Source organism: Manis pentadactyla, chromosome 13 (genome assembly GCF_030020395.1).
Source record: "Manis pentadactyla isolate mManPen7 chromosome 13, mManPen7.hap1, whole genome shotgun sequence".
Lineage (NCBI taxonomy): Eukaryota > Metazoa > Chordata > Mammalia > Pholidota > Manidae > Manis > Manis pentadactyla.
Window position 1 is genome coordinate 46,298,667 of NC_080031.1, and position 21,395 is coordinate 46,320,061.

At 54.1% G+C, this 21,395-nt stretch overlaps 1 protein-coding gene across 3 annotated transcripts; it reads left to right on the top strand.

Moving 5' to 3' along the window:
- Positions 1 to 1,626: 1,626 nt before the first annotated feature.
- LOC118926145 (SH3 domain-binding protein 5-like) lies at positions 1,627 to 19,295 on the top strand. 3 transcript variants are annotated; one of them, XM_057490421.1, is made up of 8 exons: positions 1,627 to 1,781; positions 2,104 to 2,684; positions 2,797 to 2,958; positions 9,798 to 9,860; positions 9,995 to 10,123; positions 15,579 to 15,740; positions 17,027 to 17,200; positions 17,479 to 19,295. In XM_057490421.1, exons 2-8 carry the CDS (start codon positions 2,505 to 2,507, stop codon positions 17,947 to 17,949), a joined length of 1,341 nt encoding a protein of 446 aa, XP_057346404.1. In that variant the 5' UTR covers positions 1,627 to 1,781; positions 2,104 to 2,504; the 3' UTR covers positions 17,950 to 19,295. The 3 variants fall into 3 exon arrangements, with proteins under 3 accessions (XP_057346404.1, XP_057346405.1, XP_036768591.2); XM_057490422.1 differs by having other exon boundaries at positions 1,628 to 1,781; positions 2,836 to 2,958; XM_036912696.2 differs by lacking the exon at positions 2,797 to 2,958 and having other exon boundaries at positions 1,632 to 1,781.
- The last annotated feature ends 2,100 nt before the right edge of the window (positions 19,296 to 21,395 follow it).

Here is a 21,395-nt window from a genome sequence, read left to right on the forward strand (position 1 = left end):
AGAGTATGGATGGCTTTACCTTTGCAACTTCTGGGGATTGGCAGGAGCAGAAGCGAGACTGTGAAATTAATTGGGAGGTGAGAAAGTGGAGATGAGACAAAGGACAGTGGCGATTGAGAGACATTTGTTTTGTATTGAAGATGTTAAAGTTCAACATGAGCTGGAAGAGATTACATGGGAAAGGAATGCTCTAGAACTGTGCTGTCCAATAATGGACTCCCTAGCCATGTGTGGCTAAGTTATAATTAGTTAAATTAAAAACGCAGGTCTTTAATACCATCCCCATTTCAAGTGCTCCATGGCTCCATGCGGCTGATGTTCGTACTTTTGAGTTGATGTAGAATTTTATATTACATTATATTACAATATATACCTGACGTGGTAACACTTGCTCTGAGTGAGTGAGTTAACCCTGGGAGAGGCCAGTGGCCACATCAGAGAGGCTCCTGCACCTCAGGAGATGATCTAGTGGCAGTATGGGCATTACATTTACTCATGGTTTCCCACCAAATGCAACAAAAATAGGTGAAGATACAAGCAGCTCATGCTGGCAGAATGCGCAGGACAAGGAGCTGTGGGACAAACTAAGTATGATATCCTGGAATAGGGCTGACTAGGAAAGGCTGGGAGAGTGTAGGCTGGGGTGAACAGAAAATGGGTTAAGCCGAATCATCATGAAACTCATTTTACAAAACTAAAGTGACTGGTAGAAAACAAAGAGTTTCTAGTTTCTATGCGTAATTTTCACGGTTTTGTGTGGCACATTAATAACAAAAAGGTATGCGACGGAACACCAGGCATTGTATCCATCAGGTCTATCCAGACACTGTTACTCGGAGTCTCCCTGACGCACTGGAGTGAGAAAAGCCACTTCTGGAATTTTTAAAATAAAATTTACAACTTTCGGAGGAAAAAAATTCTTTCTTTTACATCGTTTAAGACTGCGTTCGGAAAAGTGTAGAATTTTTCTCCAGTGATCGTTCAGGGGGCGAGGGGCTGGAGGGAGGGATCCGGAGGGAAGGACTGCCGGCGTTTGCTCCCACCGCCGGCGGGCGCCTCTCGACGACTGAGTAAGCGGGGCCTCTGCGAACACCGGTGCGTCCCGCAGGTCCCGCAGGCCCTGTCGGCAGAACCGGGCGGGTCGGGAAGGGTCCCGCACCGGGCGCACGCAGCCCGTGTCGGCCGGAGACTCCACGTGCGCGCGTCCCCCGGGACAGCCCGTCTGTGGGCGGGCTGGCGCCGGCCGGGCCTCCGACGGTTGACTGTCAGTCCAGGCGACCTCGCTGAGGTTACCGCGGACGACACCGCGGAGAGCACGGTCACCCATGGCAACCGACCGCTCATCCCCAGCGGAGCCAGCCTGGGGTAGGACCGCCTGGGCGGAAGCACGAAAGCGCATTCCGACACTGCCTCCGACTTCCGACGTCCGAGGCGGCGGCCGCGCCGTAACGCAAGATGGCCGCGCGCTCTCCGGGGCGGTCTTCCGGCCTCCGCGCTGTCTAGCCCTCCCCGTGCCCCAGGAGTGCGGCCCACCGTCCGCGCCAGTGCTTACGGAGCAACATGTTGATGTTTCAGTCCGACTCGGCCGTGGTGGTAGATGGGCTGGAGGCTCCGTAAAGCGAGCCTGGGCCGGGGGCACCGTTTGTACGGCCGCCGCTGGCGGGCGGGGCTTATTCCCGGATGTCGTACTTCCGCTTCCTGTGGCTGCGGCGCGACTGGTTGGCCCGGCGGCCGCGGGACGGGGAAGGTTCTTTGCAGCGCGGAGCGCGGCGTCCGGGAAGGTAAGCTGAGGCGCGGCCCGGAAGGCTTACCGCGCCGGCTTGCAGGGGTCGGGGGCAGTTCCTGGCGATGGAGGAACGTGGGCGGGGCGGGAGACTCGGAGGTTCCCCGGCGCTTGGGCTGCCAGGTGAGCTGGGAGGCCGGGCGGGGCGGGCGCGACGCCCGGCAGGCGCTGCGGGGGGACGGGCAGCGGCAGGGCCGGGGCGCTGGAGAGGACGTGGAGGTGTTGGGGGACGGGGCTGGGTCTTCGGGAGGCTGAGGGGCGGCGAGCCCGGGGCCCATGTTCTGGTGCTGCCCGCGCGCTTGGCTGTAGTTTACCCGCAGGTCCCCCGAGACTCGCAGCCCGCAGCCGCTGTTCGGGCCCAGCCTCTACGGTCGCCGCCGCAGCCTGGAGGCGCCTGCCTCCGCCCTCCCGAATGGTGCTCCTCCTCGCAGGCCTCGGCCCAGGATCCAGCCCCCCGGCCTCGCCCGTCCCGAAGCTGCCGCTCCCAGCCTGTCCTGGCGGGCTCTCCGCGGCCGGGAGGGAAGAACGGCGCCGACGCGGCTGCAGCTCCCGGAATCCCACTGACAGCTTGACGCCCAGCCTCTAATCCGGTGTGAGGTTCTTACTGTGCCCCTTTCCCGCCCTTCCTAAAGCCAGGAGCCCGGGAAGCCCCAGGCTAGGGCCCTGGTCCCGGCATGCCCGTCCTCTGCTGTGCATAGGGCAGTGCCCGCTCCCAGCCGGCATGGCTGAGTTGCGGCCGGTTCCAGGGGGCCGGGAAACCCCGCAGGGGGAGCTTCGTCCAGAGGTACAGGATGAAGCCCCTCGGAGCCCAGTCGCAGAGGAGCCGGGAGGAGGTGGAAGCAGCCGCGGGGAGGCCAAGTTGTCCCCAAGAGAAGAGGAAGAACTGGATCCTAGAATACAGGTGAGAAGACCGAGGCAGGAGAGGCGGGTGCGGGGGGTGGGTCCCAGATGCCGCTGTCCCAAGGGGCTGTCCGATAAATGAATGGTGAGACGTTCCCCTGCTTCACCGGGAGGACCGGAAACAAGTCGGTCAGCAAGTCACGGCATTGCAGTGTGACAGCAGCCGAGCTGTGGGCGCGGGGGCAAGGGAAGGGCCCGCCGGGTGCCTGGGCTGTGCAGCGGCCTGCGGAAGAAGCGAATCGGCACATTGGCAGCAGATGCGGGAGGTGCCGGAGGTCAGTGCAGAGACTCGGCACAAGGGCTGTTGGCTCCGGGGTACTGCGCAGGGAGGAGTGAGAGAACGTGGCAATTTGGAAGCTTTCTTACCTGTTGGTGCCTCTCCAAGCACGGTGGCCACAGTAAAGGGTGAGACCTTTCATGTCTGATGGAGGTGCGTCAGCAGGTCTAGATCAGTGGGTTTAGATTTCTGTGGAAGCCCGATGAGTTCCGGGCATTGTAGCAGTTGTGCTCAGGCCTTAATAGTGCAGATTCTCTGCTCTGAGGGTGCTGGGCCCTCACAGGAACAGAAGAGTTGATGTACCGCCTTGAAGCATTTGTGAACCTGACCCTGGATTAGAGGCTGAGAATCGGGCCGTTGGTGGGCGGGGCAGGTCCCTGAAGGAGACAGTGTGTGAAGAGGACAGGCACACTGTGGAGGAGATGCATGTCGGCTGAGGCTGGTGGCAGTGTTTCTGGGCAGTGACTGGGGAAGGCTCCCTGGGGAAGCTGCTGGGCAGGTGAGGGCCAGGATGATGTTGTTATGTTCGGACTGAGTCGGCCATTAGGACCAGTAGCGTCTCCACGGTTCTGCTGTGGCTGTGACTCACGCCTCTTGGGTGAGCCAGAGCATCCCAGGAATGTGAGTCCTGTCAACAGACCTTCTCAGACTATTTCAGTGAGTCAGGGAGAAATCAGAGCTGCTCCCAGCATCCTTCCTGCCCCTTGCTGGGGGTTCCAGGATGTGTGCGGAAGATGCCCGTGCTTACTGTGAGTACGTGGTGAGCCATGTGCTCTCTGGCACCAGTCAGTCCGTTGTCTTGGCCTCTTCTCACAGGCAGTGCATGGAAAACAGCCCCATTGCTGCTACTGGTTCCGCAGGTCTGTTGTCCTCTGAGGAAACAAGCTGTAGTTAAAAGAGCCTTGGGCTGACATTCAAGCAACCCCTGTCCCTTGAAATGTGGCTTTAATGCAAATTACACAACCTCCCTGGGCCTCAGTTTCCTCCTTTCTAGAGGGAGGGCTGGTTTTGGCTGATCTGCATGACTCCTCCCTGCCCTTTTGCCTGGTCCTACACTCTGCACAAAGTCTTACTTGTTTGTCAAAGTCTGTAGGTAGCACTTTGGGAAAGGTACCCCTCTTTCCTTGGGGAAGAGGCCACATGACATGCTTCTTACTCCCCCTGCTCCAGAGGAGAATTCCCTGCAGTTTCTTTGCTTATCTCCCCTGCTCCTGTGCATTTTCCCAGGGCCCACAAGCACAGGCGGAGTCAGGGCATCAGTGTCACGCTGCCTGTCAGTAAAGTAGCCACCAGCTGCATGTGGCTACTCAAATAGAATCAATTAAAGTTAAATAAGAATTAAACGTGCAGTTCCTCAGGTGTAGAAACGGAGATTTCCATCCTGTAGACCATTCTGGGGATGAGCTGTGAGGGTTGGAGAAACTGAGCAGGCAGCAGATCACCCCGGCTTCCGGTAAGCTGGCAGTGGTACTGGAGCGCGAGGGGCCGGCACATCCTAGTTTCCTGCTAAACTGGAGGGCACATTGTGGCTCACGGAGGCAGGAGAGGTCATGTAGAGGCTCTCATCAGTGGCTCCCTCGTGGCCTGGCCAATGCTCTGTCCCTGGCAGGGGTTCAGCCTCTTGCACATGGGAGGGGTGCCTTGCTGCAGGAGGCTTGGAGGTCCAGCCCTGCTAGGTCTGGCTCTTCCACATGAGGAGACTGGGGCGGGGGTCTTCTCAGGTGTGTTGTGTTGGCACTGCACAGGACCATGTCATCCTGACACTGTTTCAGCACTTTACATGTACTCTCAGTGCTTCAGTGGGTCTCTACCCACAGATCCATCAGAACCCCCCCTGGGGGCTGTAAAAACACTCTTTCCTGAGCCGTGCTCAGACCTGTAATTTCTCCTAGTGTGGGTGGGGTGGGAAGTGGTTCTAACATGCAGCCCTGGCAAGTCCCCTGGGCAGGGATATCCTGAGGGCAGGGACCCTGATCACCTAATTTTGGGAACTCACAGAAATAGCTGCTCTTAGGGTGAGGCTCTTTCTGATATCCTGGCAATCAGGCAGCTCATGCCCCCCTTGTCTGGTGGGATCCCTCTGGCCATTGAAGGGAAGCTAGCTTCCAGGCCCCCTTAAAACGTGCTGTCTCCCAGGAAAGGCTGCTATGTCTCTGTGTCTTGACCTCAGCATAGTTTTTGGAGGCTTCCAGGCCAGTCCTCCGCTTTCTGAGAGAGAGCGAGAGGACCCCAGGGAAGGGAGAGGCTGTTGGGGGTTCTAGGAGTCCTGCTCCGCCCCTCAGCCTGCTTTGTGATGGGTGCATTCTTTCCTCAGGTAACTGGAACATTCACTCACCTGTGCCTCCCCAGACTTTCAGTGACTGCAGCCTCTGCTCCCTCCCCTTGTAGTGTAGGTTTAGCTCTCACAGGACAGTCGCATTTACCTTATTTCTGAGTCCTTGGCCTCTATCACCCTGGCCTGACCTCCTGACCATGGGCTTGGGTGCTATCATGTCCCACACAAGGTGGGTGAGAAGATTGGCCTGAGCGCCCATGCCTCCGACTTGGGGCCTGGCTCCTGGAAGCACGTCCTGGGCGCCCTGGGAACATCATGGCTCATCAGGCATACTGACTCAGCCTTCATCCTCCCCTAGCCCCATCTCAGCCAGGTGCCAGGGCTCCCTGGTATAGCAGGCCAAATTAAATGTGACGCCAAGTGCCCAAGTCAGGCCCAGGTGCTCACTGGCCTCCTGCTCTGCCTTGCCTGGGGTCTGCCCCAGGCTGGCTGGCCCCCTTACCCCCTTGCCCCCTCTGCCATCCAGCCTCTCTGCTTTCCAGGTGCCTTGTCCTTTTATAAAGAGCTTTCTGACTCTGAGGGGCAGACCTCTTCAACAGAAGCCATTTTTTGTTGAAGTGTGCTTTATATACAATATCATATTTGTTCCAGATAAACAGTTTCAGTGACTGTCAGTTCCATACATTATTCAATGCTCACCATAACTGTAGTGACCATCTGTCACCTGCAAAGATAGTACTGTGAGCTCTTGTCCCTGTGCTGTCCTTCCATCCCTGACCGCATTATTTTATGATGTGAAGCTTGTGCCTCTTTGTCCCCTTCACCTCTTTCACTCACCCACTGCCGTCCCGTGGTCACCCAGCCGTTCTCTGTGTTTATGAGTCTGTTTCTGTTTTGTTCATTTTTTTTTTCAGATTTTACATACAAGTAAAACCGTATGGTAGTCATCTTTCTGATTATATACATAATACCCTCCAGTCCATCCATGTTGTTGCAAATGGCAGGATTTCTTTCTTTTTTTATAGCTGAATAATATTTCATTGTGTATATGTACCACCTCTTCTTTATTCATCCACTGATGGACACTTAGGTTGCCTCCACATCTTGGCTGTTGTGAATAATGCTGCAATGAACATAGGGGTGCATATATCTTTTCTAATGGATTATTTCATTTTCTTTGGGTGAATTCCTAGAAGTGGTGTTACTGGGTCCTATGGTATTTCTGTTTTTAGTGTTTTGAGGATGCTTCATACTGCTTTTACATTCCCACCAGCAGTGTAGTAGGAGGGGTCCCCTTTCTCCACACCCTCGTCAACACTTGTTATTGTCATTTGGATAATGGCCATTCTGACTCGTGTGGGGTGATAGCTCATTGTGGTTTTGATTTGCATTTTCCTGAAGATTAGTGATATGGAGCATCTTTTCATGTGCCTGTTGGTATCTCTATGTCTTCTTTGGAAAAAATGTCTATTCAGGTCCTCTGCCCATTTTTTAATAGGGTTATTTGTTTTTTTGGTGTTGAGGCAGATGAGTTCTTTATATATTTTGGATGTTAGACTCTTACTGTATAAATCATTTATGACTATATTCTCCCATCCTGTAGGTGCCTTTTTGTTCTGCTGATGGTGTCCTTTGCTGGGAAGAAGGTTTTTAGTTTTATGTCATCCCACTTGTTCCTTTCTGTTTTTGTTTTCCTTGCCTGAAGAGATGTATTCAGAAAAGTTACTCATGTCAATGTTCAAGAGTTTCTGCCCATGTTTTCTAGGAGTCTAACGACTTCAGGTCTTACATGTAGGTCTTCAATTCATTTCATGTTTACTTTTGTATATGGGCTTAGACAGTGATCCAGTTTCATTCTCCTGCATGAAGCTGTCCAGTTTTCCCAACACCACCTATTGAAGAGACTGTCTTTTCCCCATTCAGTGTTGCCTCGCTGTTCTGGATTAATTGACCCCAGGGTGGGTTTATTTCTGGTCTCTTCTCTGTCCTGTTGGTCTGTGTAGCTGGAGGTGCTGTGTGGATACAAGTTCCCATGTAGGAAGACATACCTGCTCTGTCCCTTTGTCAGTAGTCAGAGCCCGTCCGTGTCCTTCTCCAGTGGCGATGACTTACGTAAAGCCATTCGCTCCTCTGATAATCTCGTCGGGATGCGAGCACTTTGGGCAGTGCAACAGAGTAGGATTAGGCTTGGACCTGGGTTTGCCCACAGGAACACCGCAGGGTGGCCCTTCACCTCATTCTCTTCCCTCAGAATCAGTGCTTATCCCCCTCTCGAGGCCCATCCTTGTCTTACCAGGCCTACGGTTTCCTAGGTGACGTACGCTGTCCTCTTGGAGGCGACCATCCAGAGATATTCTTAGTCACAATAGCAGGAAAGCCAGATCAAAGGTGGGTCCTGGGTTCAGTCCCAACCTGCCCCTGATTCCCTACCTCATTGTTTCTCGTCTGTGAAATGGAAGTGAGTTGAGAGCGAAAATATTCCAGCAGAAGCTGCTGCAAATACTGTTTCAGTATTCAACCACTTTGGAGCATGTCGACCATAGGAAGCTGACCAGGGGGAGATTGCCCCTCAACCCGGTAGGAATTACCTTCTTGGAGGGCCATTGGGGTGTCTCTGCCATCAGCTGAAGGGTCATCCTGGTCCCAAAGGCTCCATGAGACTTGGAGTTGTGTGTTAAGGTGGGTCAGTCGCCCCAGGGCTGCCTGTGGGGTGCACCGAGCCAGGTTGGCAGCCTGTAGCCCAGAGTCCTGTCACCAGTGGACACAGGGCTGTGACTGAGCAGGTTGCCCATGTGCACCAGCTTCTAGGCCCACGCTGCCCATTACCTGCTACCCAAGTTGGGAAGTGCCCTAAGGGTCAAGTGTGTGTGGATTTCAAAGGCGTAATTAAAAAAAAAGAATATAAAAGTGTTGTTAATGATTTATGTTGATAACATTGAAATTACAGTGTTTGGGATATGTTCGGTTAAACGAAGCATATTCTTACAATTTCAACCTGTTTGGTTTTGTTGTGTTAAATGTGACTGCTACAAAGTTAAAAAGTCTGTATGGGGTTCATATGTGTTTCTGTAGGATAGCTCTGTTCTGGAAAGTTCAGAGCCAGATGTTTAGTCTTCTTTGAGGCAGTGACTACATTGTGGGTGTGCATGTTTTATATGTTTATGTTAAATGTTTCTTCCTTTCACTGTAATTGGGGCATGTATGTGATGGTCTCCCAGATTCTTACATGCTGACTCAAATCTGTTAGGGGTCAAGGAGGGGAACAGACACCGAAGAACTAAAGGGGGTCGTGCATGGGATTGGAAGGGCTGGGTCACCCACTGCCAAGTGCAGGTCATGTCTGGGCCTCGAGCAGCAGGCACACACGAGGCTGGCCTGCTGGCCTGTTGGCTTCCTGGAGGAGCCTCCCATTGCCGAGCACCAGGAGTTTCCCCTGGCACTGCTTCTTAGGAGTGTCCTTGGCTCACTGGGTTTTGAGGACATGACTGAGAAAGGGGGATACTTGAGGCAGCACCTCTCTCCTTTCTCTGCCATGTCACTGTAAGGCCCAGGTGCTTCCATTGCTTTGTTCCCCAGCCCTGGGGCCAGTGAGTATGCCTGGCCACTTTTCCCTGAGACTGCCCCTCTCATGGGACGTGCTGTGTGGGGACCTGGGGTTGCTGTCACCCCAGTGCCCGAGTAGGCCTAGAGCCCTCTGGAACCATGTACTCTTCCCTAATCTCTCTATCTAATTAATTGTCCACCAAGCCCTCATGATTCTGCATCCTGTATGCATTTCCCTGGGATCTGGCTTCTCCTCCCACCTGAAATACTGCAGACTACCTCTGCTTTTGCCTCCCTGGTCTCCCCAGACTTGCCCCAAATTGCTCAGATTTGCCTCCTAACCCACAGCCCAGGTAACTGTAGGCTCCAGGGAGCCCCCTGCAACACCCCACGATTGGGAAAAGTTCTGGAATTCCCTCCCCTGTGCCTCAGCCTTGCTGCCTCCTCACCTGACAACCTGCCTGCTGGGCACTGCTCTCCTTTTGATTCCTGGCCCTCCCTGGTGTGGGTTCTGGATGGCCATGGAGGCCCAGCTGGGAGTGAGTGCCCCTGGCACCTGCTACTCCAGCATACCCACCCCTCACGTGGGTCCTCATACCACTGAGGGCCGCCTCTCTGTTCCGCTTTATCGGGTCTCGTGGTGCTGAGCTGTGATGAGTGAGTGGCCCTGGGGGGGTCATCCTCTTGGGGTCAGAGACTGTCAGCTCCAAGGAGGTGACTCAGGGCTGGAGGGCGATGAGGACGTGCAGTCTGACAGCACAGGCTTGGTGCTGCCGTGCTGTGTACACACGGTGTTCTGTTCTCGGACGTTGATGTCCTCCTCTTTGGAGTGGGGGCTGTGCTGCCTGCGCCAAGGTGCAGTCGTGAGGATGGCCAGAGACTGAGCACTAGACTCTGACAAGGAGGCCTCCCCCCGCCCTCCTCCTCTGGCTCCTCCCTGCCTTGGTCAGGCGGGTTTCCCTCGTGTGCCGTGTGCCGTGTGCCATGAGCCTGGCTCTGACTGCCCCTTCCCGCGGCAGGAGGAGCTGGAGCACCTGAACCAGGCCAGCGAGGAGATCAACCAGGTGGAGCTGCAGCTGGATGTGAGTGCTGCTGTTCCTTGCGCCCTCAGCGGGCTGGTCCCAGGGTCAGGGGCTGTCTGTGTTTCCCTCCCTTTTCCGGGGCTGGGACCCACACACATGCCTCCCCGCTGCCCACGACCCTATCCCTTCACCAGGAGGCCAGGACCACCTATCGGAGGATCCTACAGGAGTCGGCGAGGAAGCTCAACATGCAGGGCTCCCAGCTGGGGAGCTGCATCGAGAAAGCCCGGCCCTACTATGAGGCCCGGCGGCTGGCTAAGGAGGTAGGCCGGCTGCCTGCTCTCTGGGCGGGCTGCATGCAGAGCCTGCCCTGGGCTCTTGGGCCTCTGCATGAGTGGGAGACAACACTTTTCTCTTTTCCCATCCCCCCTTCCCTTTAGTTCACATCTCTTTCCTTTGCTTCTCCTACCTTCCTTTACCCTTCCTCTTTTTTTCTATACAAATGTGCAGTCACTGTTGACAGACTAATCGTAACTAAAATGAGAAGAAAGCAAAGTCACCCCAAATCCCGCCAAGCAAATCCTGCCAAGCACGTTTAGTGATTTTTGTACCTGGGATTTGTTTCAGTCAAGTTCAGTGAGATGACAGACTCAGAGACAACTGCCCTGAAAGACAAGTTGATTGCCTGCAACTCCCAAGAAGGGGTACATGCCATGTGGGTGCCATGGAGAAACACCTGGGTCAGCCAGCAGGCAGAGGGTGCCAGGGGAGGCCTGGCCCAGAGCCTTCATAGTGGCAGGCCGGAAGTGGGAAGGCCATGAAGGCAGTGCCCAGCAGGCTTAGGCCTAGGGGTGTGGTTTGGATGATTGGGGTGGGCTCAAGTTTGTTCACCTGGCCCTGGTTGGTGAGGGTGGGGGGGTACTGGCTTGGTGTGGGACACCCAGGGAGAGGAGGCGGTGGCCTTGGATTGGTCGGTGAGCATCTGAAAGTGTCCTCGCAGGGGGCTGGCCAGGCTGAGGAGGGCCAGCAAGACCCCACATGTCAGAGTGTCACAAAACGCAGACAATAAAAAACATGATTAATACAGCAGATAACCTGTTCAGTTTTTTATAAATATCCTGCCAAAATAGGATTACACAGTATGTACTGTTTTTATTCCTTTATTTTACTTTAATTGTGACATGGTTGCATGTCAGTAAATACACATCCATGCCATCCTTTTTAAGAGCTGCTTAATATTTTCTTCTATTAGATTACTATTATTGATTTAACCAGTTCCCTGTAACTGAAAACTTAGATTTACTTCCAGATTTTCTGTTGATGTGTGAATAAATATAGAATGACATACTGAATTTTTGTGAGCACATGTCTGTTTTCTTCAGCTCACCCTCTAGACTGCACAGGGAGGTCTTGGGTGTACTTTCTGTAAGATTCATCCATGTTGCTAACCACCTCTGGCTTAAAAGGTGTGGATTTCTGTTTTCCCTAAAACAAGGCCAGAGCCTTCTTTTCTTTTTTTGCTATTTTTTAATTGATTTATTTGATAAACAATATTATATAGGTTCCAAGTATACAACATAGTGATTCAGCAGTTATATACATTACTAAATCCTCACCCCAACTAGTGTGGTTACTATCTGTCAACGTAGAAAGATATTACCAGAACCATTACATGATGGCCATTTTGACTATATTAATTCTTCCTATCCATGAGCACAGGATGTATTTCCATTTATTGTTGTCTTTAATTTCTCTTATGAGTGTCTTGTAGTTTTCAGGGTATATGTCTTTCACCTCCTTGGTTAGGTTTATTCCTAGGTATTTTATTCTTTTTGATGCAATTATGAATGGAATTGTTTTCCTGATTTCTCTTTCTGCTAGTTCATCATTAGTATATAGGAATGCAATAGATTTCTGTGTATTAATTTTATATCCTGCAACTTTGCTGAATTCAGTTATTCTAGTAGCTTTGGGGTGGATTCTTTAGGGTTTTTTATGTACAATATCATGTCATCAGTAAACAGGGACAGTTTAACTTCTTCCTTACCAATCTTGATGTCTTTTATTTGTGTTGTCTGATTCCATGGCTAGGACCTCCAGAACTATGTTGAGTAAAAGTGGGGAGAGTGGGCATTCTTGTCTTATTCCTGATCTTAGAGGAAAAGCTTTCAGCTTTTCGCTGTTATTAAGTATGATGTTGGCTGTGGGTTTGTCGTATACAGCCTTACTATTATGCTTAGGTACATACCCTCTATACCCATTTTGTTGAGAGTTTTTCCATGAATGGATATTGAATTTTGTCAAATGCTTTTTCAGCATCTGTTGAGATGATCATGTGATTTTTGCTACATCCCATGTATTTTGAACCCCGTGTTTCTGTTTTCACTTGTCTTGATGTCATTTGATTTGTTCATTTATCATTTAACTATTTTAGAAGCATGTTGTTTAGCCTTCATGTTTTTATTTTTTGTTTTCTTCATGTAATTTCTTTCTAGTTTCATACCATTGTGACCTGAAAAGATGCTTGATGCAATTTAATCGTTTTGAATTTGTTGAGGCTCTGTTTTAGAGATGTGATCTGTTTTAGAGACTGTTCCATGTGTATTTGAGGAAGATGTGTATCCTGCTTCTTTGGGGTGGAGTATTCTGTATATGTCTGTTAGGTCCCTCTGTTCTAGTATATTGTTCAGTGCCTCTGTTTCCTTATTTATTTTCTGTCTGGATCTATTCATTGATATAAGTGGGGTGTTAAAATCCCCTAATATGATTGTATTGATGTCTGTTTATCCCTCCAGGTCTGATATATTTAAGTGTTCCTATATTGGGTGCATAGATATTTATAATGGTCATATCCTCTCATTGGACTGACCCCTTTATCATTACTATATGTCGTCCTTTGACCCTTGTTACTTTCTTTGTTTTGAAGTCTGTTTTGTCTAAGTACTTTTACTCCTGCATTTTTCTATTGTTTGCCTGAAATGTCTGTTTCCATCCCTTCACTTTCAGTCTGTATATGTCTTTGGGTCTGAAATCAGTCTCTTGTAGGCAGCATATAGATGGGGTCTTATTTCTTTATTCATTCTGCCAACCTGTGTCTTTTGATTGGTACATTCGGTCTATTCACATGTAAGGTGGTTATTGATAGGTATTTACTTATTGCCATTTTATTAATTGTTTTCTGGTTGTTTTTAATAGTTCCTCTCTGATCCTTTCTTCCTCTTATACTCTTCTCTTGCTATTTGATGGTTTTCTTGAGTGTTGTGCTTGGATTCCTTTTTTTCAAATTTGGGTGTATCTATTATAGGCATTAGGTTTGTGGTTACCATGAGGTTCATAATTTCCTAAATATTATTATTCCTCCTCCACACTTTTTGTATGTCATAATCTATATCTTTTGTGTGTCCCTTTACTAATTTTGTGTATAATTGATTTTACTGTTTTTGTGTTTTTATCTTTCTACTTGCTTAGTAACTGGTCTACCACCTTTACTGTAGGTTTATTTTCACTGATGAAAAATATTTAGACTTAAGAACATTTCCATTTATAGAAGTCCCTTTAACATATCCTGTAAGGCCATTTTAGTGGTGGTGAATTCTTTTAACGTTTCTTTATCTGGAAAACTTTTAATCTCTCCTTCAGTTCTGAACATAGACTTTCTGGGTAAAGGAGTCTGTGTTGTAGGTTCTTCCCTTTTAATACATTAAATAATTCATGCCACTCTCTCCTGGCCTGTAAACTTTCTGCTGATAAATCTGCTGATGGCCTGATGGAGTTTCCCTTACAGGCAACTGTCTGCCTCTCGCTGCTTTGAAGATTCTCTGTCTTTCATCTTTATTATTTTAATTATTATATGTCTTGGTGTTGTCCTTCTGGGGTTCCTCTTGTTAGGGGCTCCCTGCACTTCCATGACCTGGGTGCCTGTTTCCTTTCCCAGTTTGGGGAACTTTTCAGGTATTATTTCTTCAAAGAGACTTCCAATCCCTCTGTCTCTTCTCCTTCTAGGACCCCTATTATGTGAATACTGTTTCCTTTGGGGTCATCGCACAGCTCTCTCAGCATCTTCTCATTTTTAGTAATTATTTTCTCACTCTGTTCCCCAGCTTGGTTGCTCTGTGTTCTCTATCTCCATCACCCTGATTCTTTCCTTGCTTCCAGCAGTCTTCTCTGCATTCTCTCTATTGTATTTTTTATTTCGTTTACTGTATTCTTTAGCTCTGCATGGCTTTTTTCTTTATTTTTCTCTCTCCACTCAATTCTAGCTGAGATCATCAGTTTTTTCCCCAGGTCAGCGAGCATCTTTATCACTGTTACTTTCAATTATTTATCAAGAAGAACGGTGATCTCCTTTTCATTTAGCCCTTTTCCTGGTGTCTTGCTCTTTTTTTGGGAACATACTCCTCTGCCTCACTGTGTCTGGCTTTCTGTGTGTCTTCCTTTGAAGTAGGCAGATGAGCTGTTCTTCCTGGTCTCCGTGATATGTCCTGCGCTGTGCAGGAGCTCAGCAGACCCAGAGTCTGCATCTCTTGTGGCCAGCCGCGTTCTGCTGTTGGTGGGCTCTGGGTGTGGCTGCCTTTATGCCTGTCTGCTGGCAGTGGCTGATCCTCACTGGTCGGCTTTATGTGCCCTTCATGTGGCATGAGGCCCTCTGCTGGGAGTCACGTGGGCAGGCCTGTTCTCTGCCTGCCGGTCAGCAGTGGCGGCCTGCTGCTGGGAAGAGTGTGCCCGGCGGGGACAGGCCAACAGGGATTTCCTCGTGGGCTGCGCCACCAGTGAGGCAGCTGGAGAGCTTCAGAGCTGGCTCCCACAGGTGTGCAACCACTCGGGCTGTGGGGGAGGTGGGGAGGTGTGGTCGACCCTCCGCCTGCCAGGTGACCATAGCTGGGTCAAGTGGGCCAAGTGGGGTGAGTGTGCAGGCAGCAGCACATTAGGGCTGAGCCCCCAGCGAGGGAGATGGGGCATTTGGAGCTGGCCTCATGACTGTCTGACCTGGGGCTGAGGGCAGGCTGGGAAAGTGGCTGCAGTCCATTCTTCTCCTGAGAGAACTCCTTGCGACCCCTCTGGCAGACCTCCAGCTGTTGGTAAACCTTTCAAACTGCAGTCTCAGTGTTGGATCTCGGAGGGATGACAGAGCTTGCCTGTCTTCCCCAAGGGACAGGAATACCGGCTGCCCCAGAGTGCCCCTGCTCCCCCTGGCGTCAGCCCCATTTGTCACCATAGCCCAATGCAGAGTGGCCTGTGCTCCCGCAGATCTCCAGGGCCAGGGGTACGAGGTTCCTGAGCATCCACCGCCTCCCTGCCCAGTTCTCCCCCTCTGCCTGTGGGATGATGGGTTGTGGCTGTGCCCTGAGCCCTCAGTGCGGCCGCTCCTCCTTCCCAGGTGGAGGTGGGCTGCTCTGTAGTCTCAGGTTGTTTCCAGGGTCATTGTATTTGCCACAGTTTCTTCCTCAGTGTGCCTGTGGGAGGAGGTTTCCATCTGCCTGTACTCTGCCATCTTCCCCACTGGCTACCTCCAGCCTTTGAAAATGCCAGATTTCATATACTGTCCACTGGAAATGTTATTTTTTTCAGTCTTTATTAATACATTTAATTATTTCTTAGGCCGTCTACATACAGAATATCTCTTATGGAATGCTGCCTCTGTGACATTTATCCTTAGTCAGTTTGGGAGTGCAGCTGGTGTACATGGGCCTCTCTCTCCACCTTGTCCTTGCCCAGGACAGGTCTCCATGGGTGGCCAGTGGTCCTCGGGTCCCCGTCCTGATGGACTTCTCCCCACAGGCCCAGCAGGAGACACAGAAGGCAGCGCTGCGGTACGAGCGCGCTGTGAGCATGCACAATGCTGCCCGGGAGATGGTGTTCGTGGCTGAGCAGGGTGTCATGGCTGACAAGAACCGGCTGGACCCCACGTGGCAGGAGATGCTCAACCACGCCACCTGCAAGGTGAGGTGGGCAGTGCCAGCAGTCCCCTCCGCAGGCGCCGTCACTTTGCTCTCCCTCCTCGCCAGCTTCCTTCAGCTTTGCCGTTTCAGGCACAACCTGTTCTTGCTCTCTGCCCTGTTTGGCCTCCAGGGCTTCCCACATGTATTTTCTTGTGACTTAGAATCTCTCTCTGGGCTCTTCCTGACCTTTGCCTCCAGATGTGGGACTAACCTGAACAGTCCACCCCTGCTGGGTGCTCTGGATTCAGCTCACATTTCATTACGTTTGGCTGTTTTCAGGATCATTTTCCTTTCTCTGGCCAGTGCACCTTAAATTTTGAAGTGTAACTTGTGTATCATTTCCAAGCTACTCCGAGGGGATCGGGGAGCAGAGTACCCCAGGTGGCACAGTCGACCTCCATCCCCGTGGAGGAAGCAAGTGTCCTAGTGCATGTGGGCTCCTAGGACAGCACAGCACAGGCCGGGCAGTGTAAACAGCAGGTGTTCTTTCTGCACGTGGGAGGCGCAGAAGCCACATTGAGGCCCAGGCAGACTTGGTGTCCTGGGCCCACTTCTGGGTTCCCAGGAGGCTGGTTGTCTTTGGCCATGGCCTCAAGTGGTAGAGGGGGTGTGAGGGGGGAGCTCCCAGGATCTCTTTTATAAGGGTTCTGATCCCAAGCTTGAGAGGTTCCCCCTCATAACCTAATCACCTCTCCAGTACCATCAACTTAGGGGTTAAGATTTCAACACAGGATTTGTGGGGGGCATAAACACTTAGTGTCCAGCAGTGCCTGCTGCCCAGTCGTGCCTCAGTTCATGTGCTCTGTGGGCCAGGCCCACGGCCTCCCTCTGAGTGAGCCCACAGAGGAGAGCACAGCCTGGGGCAATGGCTGCTGAAGTGGTGGGGCTGCGTGCGCGCCTGCCCAGGGTGTGCTGAGGCCAGACCCCAGCGCTGGTGGGTGACATGGCTATAGTGCCTGGGAACCTCAAGACCTGGCACACTGCTGGGCTCCCCACGCTGGGGTCCCTCGCACCCTGAGGTCAGCGGCTGGGGTAGATACGCTGTGACTCATGGCACTCAGGCGTGGTCCAGAGCCCTGGCACCTCCTGCAGGCACAGAGCTGAGTGGCAGGGGACGTGGACAAGGACCACTGCCCTCTGTGTCTTGGAAGCTCAGGGTCCTCTCCAGGCTCTGCCCACAGTGGGGCTCCCCCAGGGTAACGTTTGGATTGGCAGCCTGGGGCAGATGACAGGCAGTGGTGTGGGTCCCAGCTCAGGGCTGTGTGTCCTCTGCCGCCCTCGGGCCAGGTTAATGAGGCGGAGGAGGAGCGGCTTCGTGGCGAGCGGGAGCACCAGCGGGTGACACGGCTGTGCCAGCAGGCTGAGGCGCGGGTCCAGGCTCTGCAGAAGACACTCCGGCGGGCCATTGGGAAGAGCCGCCCCTACTTTGAGCTCAAGGCCCAGTTCAGCCAGATCCTGGAGGTAGCCGAGCAGGCAGGGGAGGGAGGGTGGGCAGGAATGAAGGCCTGGGAGGAGGCCCTGCAGGGCTGGGCCCAGGTCAGCAGGGCAGGATTGCTGGGAAAAGGGGACCCTGGGAAGGGGGTCCCGGGGGTGGGCGCCGCAGGTGTGCGGTGGGTGGTGAGCAGGACCAGGGCTCAGAGAAGAGGCCCCATCCAGAGTGCTAAGTGGTCTCATGAGATGCCCAGCTCCGGGCCCAAGGAGAGCTGCCCAGAGGGTCATCTGCTCTGTCCCCTCTGCAGGAGCACAAGGCCAAGGTGACAGAGCTGGAGCAGCAGGTGGCCCAGGCCAAGACCCGCTACTCGGTAGCCCTGCGCAACCTGGAGCAGATCAGCGAGCAGATTCATGCCCGGCGCCGGGGTCTTCCCCCTGGGCCTCCTGGCCAACGGCGCTCCTCCCCCGTGGGGGCCGAGGCTGGGCCTGATGGCAGCGAGGACGGGGACAGTGGGATCCTGGAGGGAGCTGAGGGGGGTGGCCTGGAGGAGGGCGGCGGCCTGGGGCCCGGGCCCGGCCCTGACACAGACACGCTGAGCCTACTGAGCCTGCGCACCGTGGCCTCGGACCTGCAGAAGTGTGACTCCGTGGAGCACCTGCGGGGCCTCTCAGACCATGCCAGCCTGGATGGCCAGGAGCTGGGGCCCCGGAGCGGCTGGCGCAGGGGCAGTGACGGCAAGGGCCGTGCGGGCCGCCACCAGCGCAGCATCAGCCTGTAGCTCCGTTCGGCGTGGCTGGTCGTCTCTGTCACTGGCTCGGTGGGCAGGGCAGGCCCCGCGCCCTCTCCTGGGGTCTGGCTTCCCCAGGCAAGGTCAGGCTGGCCGGCTGAGTCCTGCGTGCGAGGCTTCCCACCCCGCACCCCCACCCTTCCGTGCAGGTGGCAGCTCTTTGCCTTACCCCTTCAGAGGGCTTGTGTCTGGCGCTCACATCTCCCCTTGCCCTGCTGGCTGCCCACAGTCTGTCTGATGCCCTCTGCTGTTTCTCCTTCCAGGGTCTGGCTTTTTCCTTCAGGGAACTTAGTCTAGGAGGCACAGCAAAGCCTGTCAGGGTGGGTGCTAGGCCCTCAGCTTGCAGGAACTCCAGGTGCCCTTCTCCCGGGGCTCCCTTGGGCTGCTTCAGAGCCCTCCTGGCCACCCTGCATCCCGGGCCTCTGTCCCAGCCTGTGGGTGGCCTGTCAGGCGTGCTGTGGAAGACAGCACTGCTCCCCTCAGCACTCCCTTGGGACCTCAGCCACTTTGCTACGTGTGCCCCAAAGCAGGACGTGAAGGATGGTGGTGTCAGGAAAGGTGAAACCGCCCCAGTGTCAGCATCAGTGACACTCCCCAGTCCGTGCGTGCTCCCAAGTGCATGGTGGTTCCCAGATGGGCTGGGCCCTTAATGCTGCCAAGGTGCTAGTGGGTCTCCAGCAGGGCCCATGTCGGGGGTTGCACTGAGGGCCTGATGGCTGAGGCCTTTGCTGTCTCTACTGCAGTCAGGTTCACTCTTCTGGGATGAGGAGCTGAGGATGCCAGCTGACTCTCAGTGGCCTCCTCCGGTGGAGTTAGGGAATCTGGTGCTCAACTGCTGTCCCTTGCTCTTCCCTAAACCAAACAATACCTACTCCCGGACCCCATGGGGGTGCTCCAGTCTGGCTGCTGAGTCTGCTGATGTGCAGACAGGTTGGCTGGTTTGAAGGGACCCACTTGCCACTGGGAGCAAGCAGCTCCAGGTGTCTGGTGGTGTCCAACCTGTGTGGGTGGAAAGTGGGGAAGCCACACTGGATCTGGGTGCCTTGGGAGAGCCAGACCTCTGTCCTGCCCCATCCCTGGGGGAGTGAGAGTTGGGCCCTGGGCAGGAGAGCTTGTGCCCAGGCTTGCATGCTGCTGCCATCGGCTGGGAGGGGTGGGCCTTTACGTGCAGGCGCCTCTCATGGGTCACGATGAGAACTGCCAGGTTTGAGGTGGCCATGGGTGTAGGGAAGCAAGGAGGAATTGGGTGAGCGTGCGTGCATGTGCTGGTGTGTGTGTGGGTAAAGGGTCTGCCATCGGTTTTATTTAAATAAAATAGTTTATGTATGTAGCAGTAATGCTTGCTGTCCCTGTCAGGAGGAAGGGGGAAAAGGGGTGATGGGGAAGGAACAACTGGAGCAAACTGGTGGGGGGGCCTTTCAGTGTAGTCAGGGCAGGGGACAGTCCCCCACTGCTGCTTGCGGACATGGAGGGGTCTGCAGGGTGGAGTGGGCATTGTCAGTGCTGACCCTGGACAAGAGCATGAAGGAAGGGTAGGACATAGATTTGCGGGATTTAGCAAATAAATATGCAGGAAACCCAGTTAGGCTTGCATTTCAGATAATGAATTTTGCACCCTGCAACATTTAGGACATACACTAGGTTATTTGTCATCTGAAATTAAAATCTTACATAAAAGGTGACTCTAAGGGCTTGACCTGTTACGGGGTGGAAGGGGTATGAATGTGTGAACCCACAGCCTATGAAACATCTGGGGAGGGCATGGAAACTTCAGAAGCTATGGAGTGGAGAAGGAGCCCCACCAGGGGTGTGCCTGCATGCAAAGCCTGGTGAGTTGGGGGGTCAGCCAAGGGCTGGAGAAGGTTCCGCCAGGAGGGCAGGAGAACCGCTGAAGGTCTGATGGGAAGTGAGTGTGCTGAGGACCCTTAAAGGCAGGGCGGAGGTCAAGACCTGAAAGGGTGTGAGGTCAGACGACAGATGGGCGGTCAGGAGCCACTGCGTGCGTGCTGTGCGCTTTGGCAGGCGTCCAGGTGCAAGGCCTCCTTTCCTGGCTTGGCTTCCCTGAGAGGTAAGTGTGACAGGCAAATGGGTGCCCGATACTTCTTTCATCACGGAAAGGGCAACTGTGAGTGCACCACCCGCGTCCTTGGGCAGGTGGGCCCTCTGAGAGGACGCCCCAGTGCCCTGCCCCTTGGTAGTGCGGGACTTGAAAGGCTCCTGGCATGAAGGAGCCCTAGCGAAGAAGGGCTGGCTATGCCCCGGCTCCCTTGCAAAATCACCTGCTGGATAGGAGTGGGGCCATCTCATGGGGCCAGTGGTGTGGAAGACAGCTGCGGAAAACGTGCCCCAGGTGTGTCTTGGCAGTGGCTGGCGCTCCCGCATTGGCCCCATGTGCCGGGCACAGGCGGTTCCCCATCAGCGCTCACGGGCAGGTGGTGGTACCACGTGCAATTTCAGGTGGAATGTGGGCGCGGTGGGGGTGCCGTCGGCGTTCAGGAAGCCTTACAGGGGCGAGCTGAGAACGGTAGGGCGAAGGGATTTCACAGTGAGCAGGTGAGGGCCTGAGGTGGTGGCGTGGTGAGGTGAGGTGCGAGGGGGTGAGGTCAGAGTGGTTTGGTTGGGTGGGAGGAGAGGCGAGGCGGCGAGGGGCGGGCCTTGATCCCTCCCGGTTGCTGTGCCCGTCCCGTCACCCGGCTCTCCGAGCGCAGAGTTCCGAGCTGCGTCCGCCGCAGGTGAGGGGCTGGGCCTCAGTCTCCGTGCGCGGAGCCGGGGCGCGGGAAACGGGCGCTTGCGCCTACCTTCGGCCGTGCTGAAGCTGCATGGGCTCCCTGGGCCCCGCTACCCGGGGCTGCAGCCCTGGGGGCCCGCCTCCGCGTGCCCAGCGGGCGCTGTCGGCCGTCGGCCGCAGTGCCCGTGGCAGCTCGGCAGCCCCTCCCGCGAGAGGCCCCGGCTGTCGTGTCCCTGCCCGTCGGCAGGGGGCGGCCTCCGCCCGCCCCGTCCCGGGAGCCCGCCCGCCGCGCTCCTCCCACTCGCGACCGCTCCTCCCCGCAGACAGGGCGCTGCGGCTGCCCCGCTGGAAGGGCCCTGCCGGTCACGCGGGAGGACACGGGCCCCGGCGTGGCCTCCCTTAGTGGGGACGCTCCACAGCACCGACGAAAGCACCCCGGTATTCAGTTCACCTGCCACGTCAGAATGGCTCTTTTTTTTTCTGAATTGAGTTAGTTAAAAAATATATATATTTCAAAGACACATAGAATGTGGCAGACAAAAAAGGCAGAATCTGAAAGGCAGATTGATCTGGAAGCAAAAGGAGGGGCGTGGGAGAAATCGCTCTTCATCCAGAGAACCCGTAAGAATTGGAGGAAGTGAGAGGTGGAGAAGACAGGAGGGGAAGAGGCGGGAAGATGCGAGCGCCCGCTGGAGGGAGGGGCCGCAGA

What these genes read in the sequence shown, in the direction of transcription:
- LOC118926145 (XM_057490421.1), top strand. Translation starts at nt 2,505, where the DNA reads ATGGCTGAGTTGCGGCCGGTTCCAGGGGGCCGGGAAACCCCGCAGGGG. An exon ending in AGGTGGAGCTGCAGCTGGAT is followed by an intron (nt 9,861 to 9,994) that starts GTGAGTGCTGCT and finishes TCCCTTCACCAG; the next exon opens with GAGGCCAGGACCACCTATCG. An exon ending in CCCGGCGGCTGGCTAAGGAG is followed by an intron (nt 10,124 to 15,578) that starts GTAGGCCGGCTG and finishes TTCTCCCCACAG; the next exon opens with GCCCAGCAGGAGACACAGAA.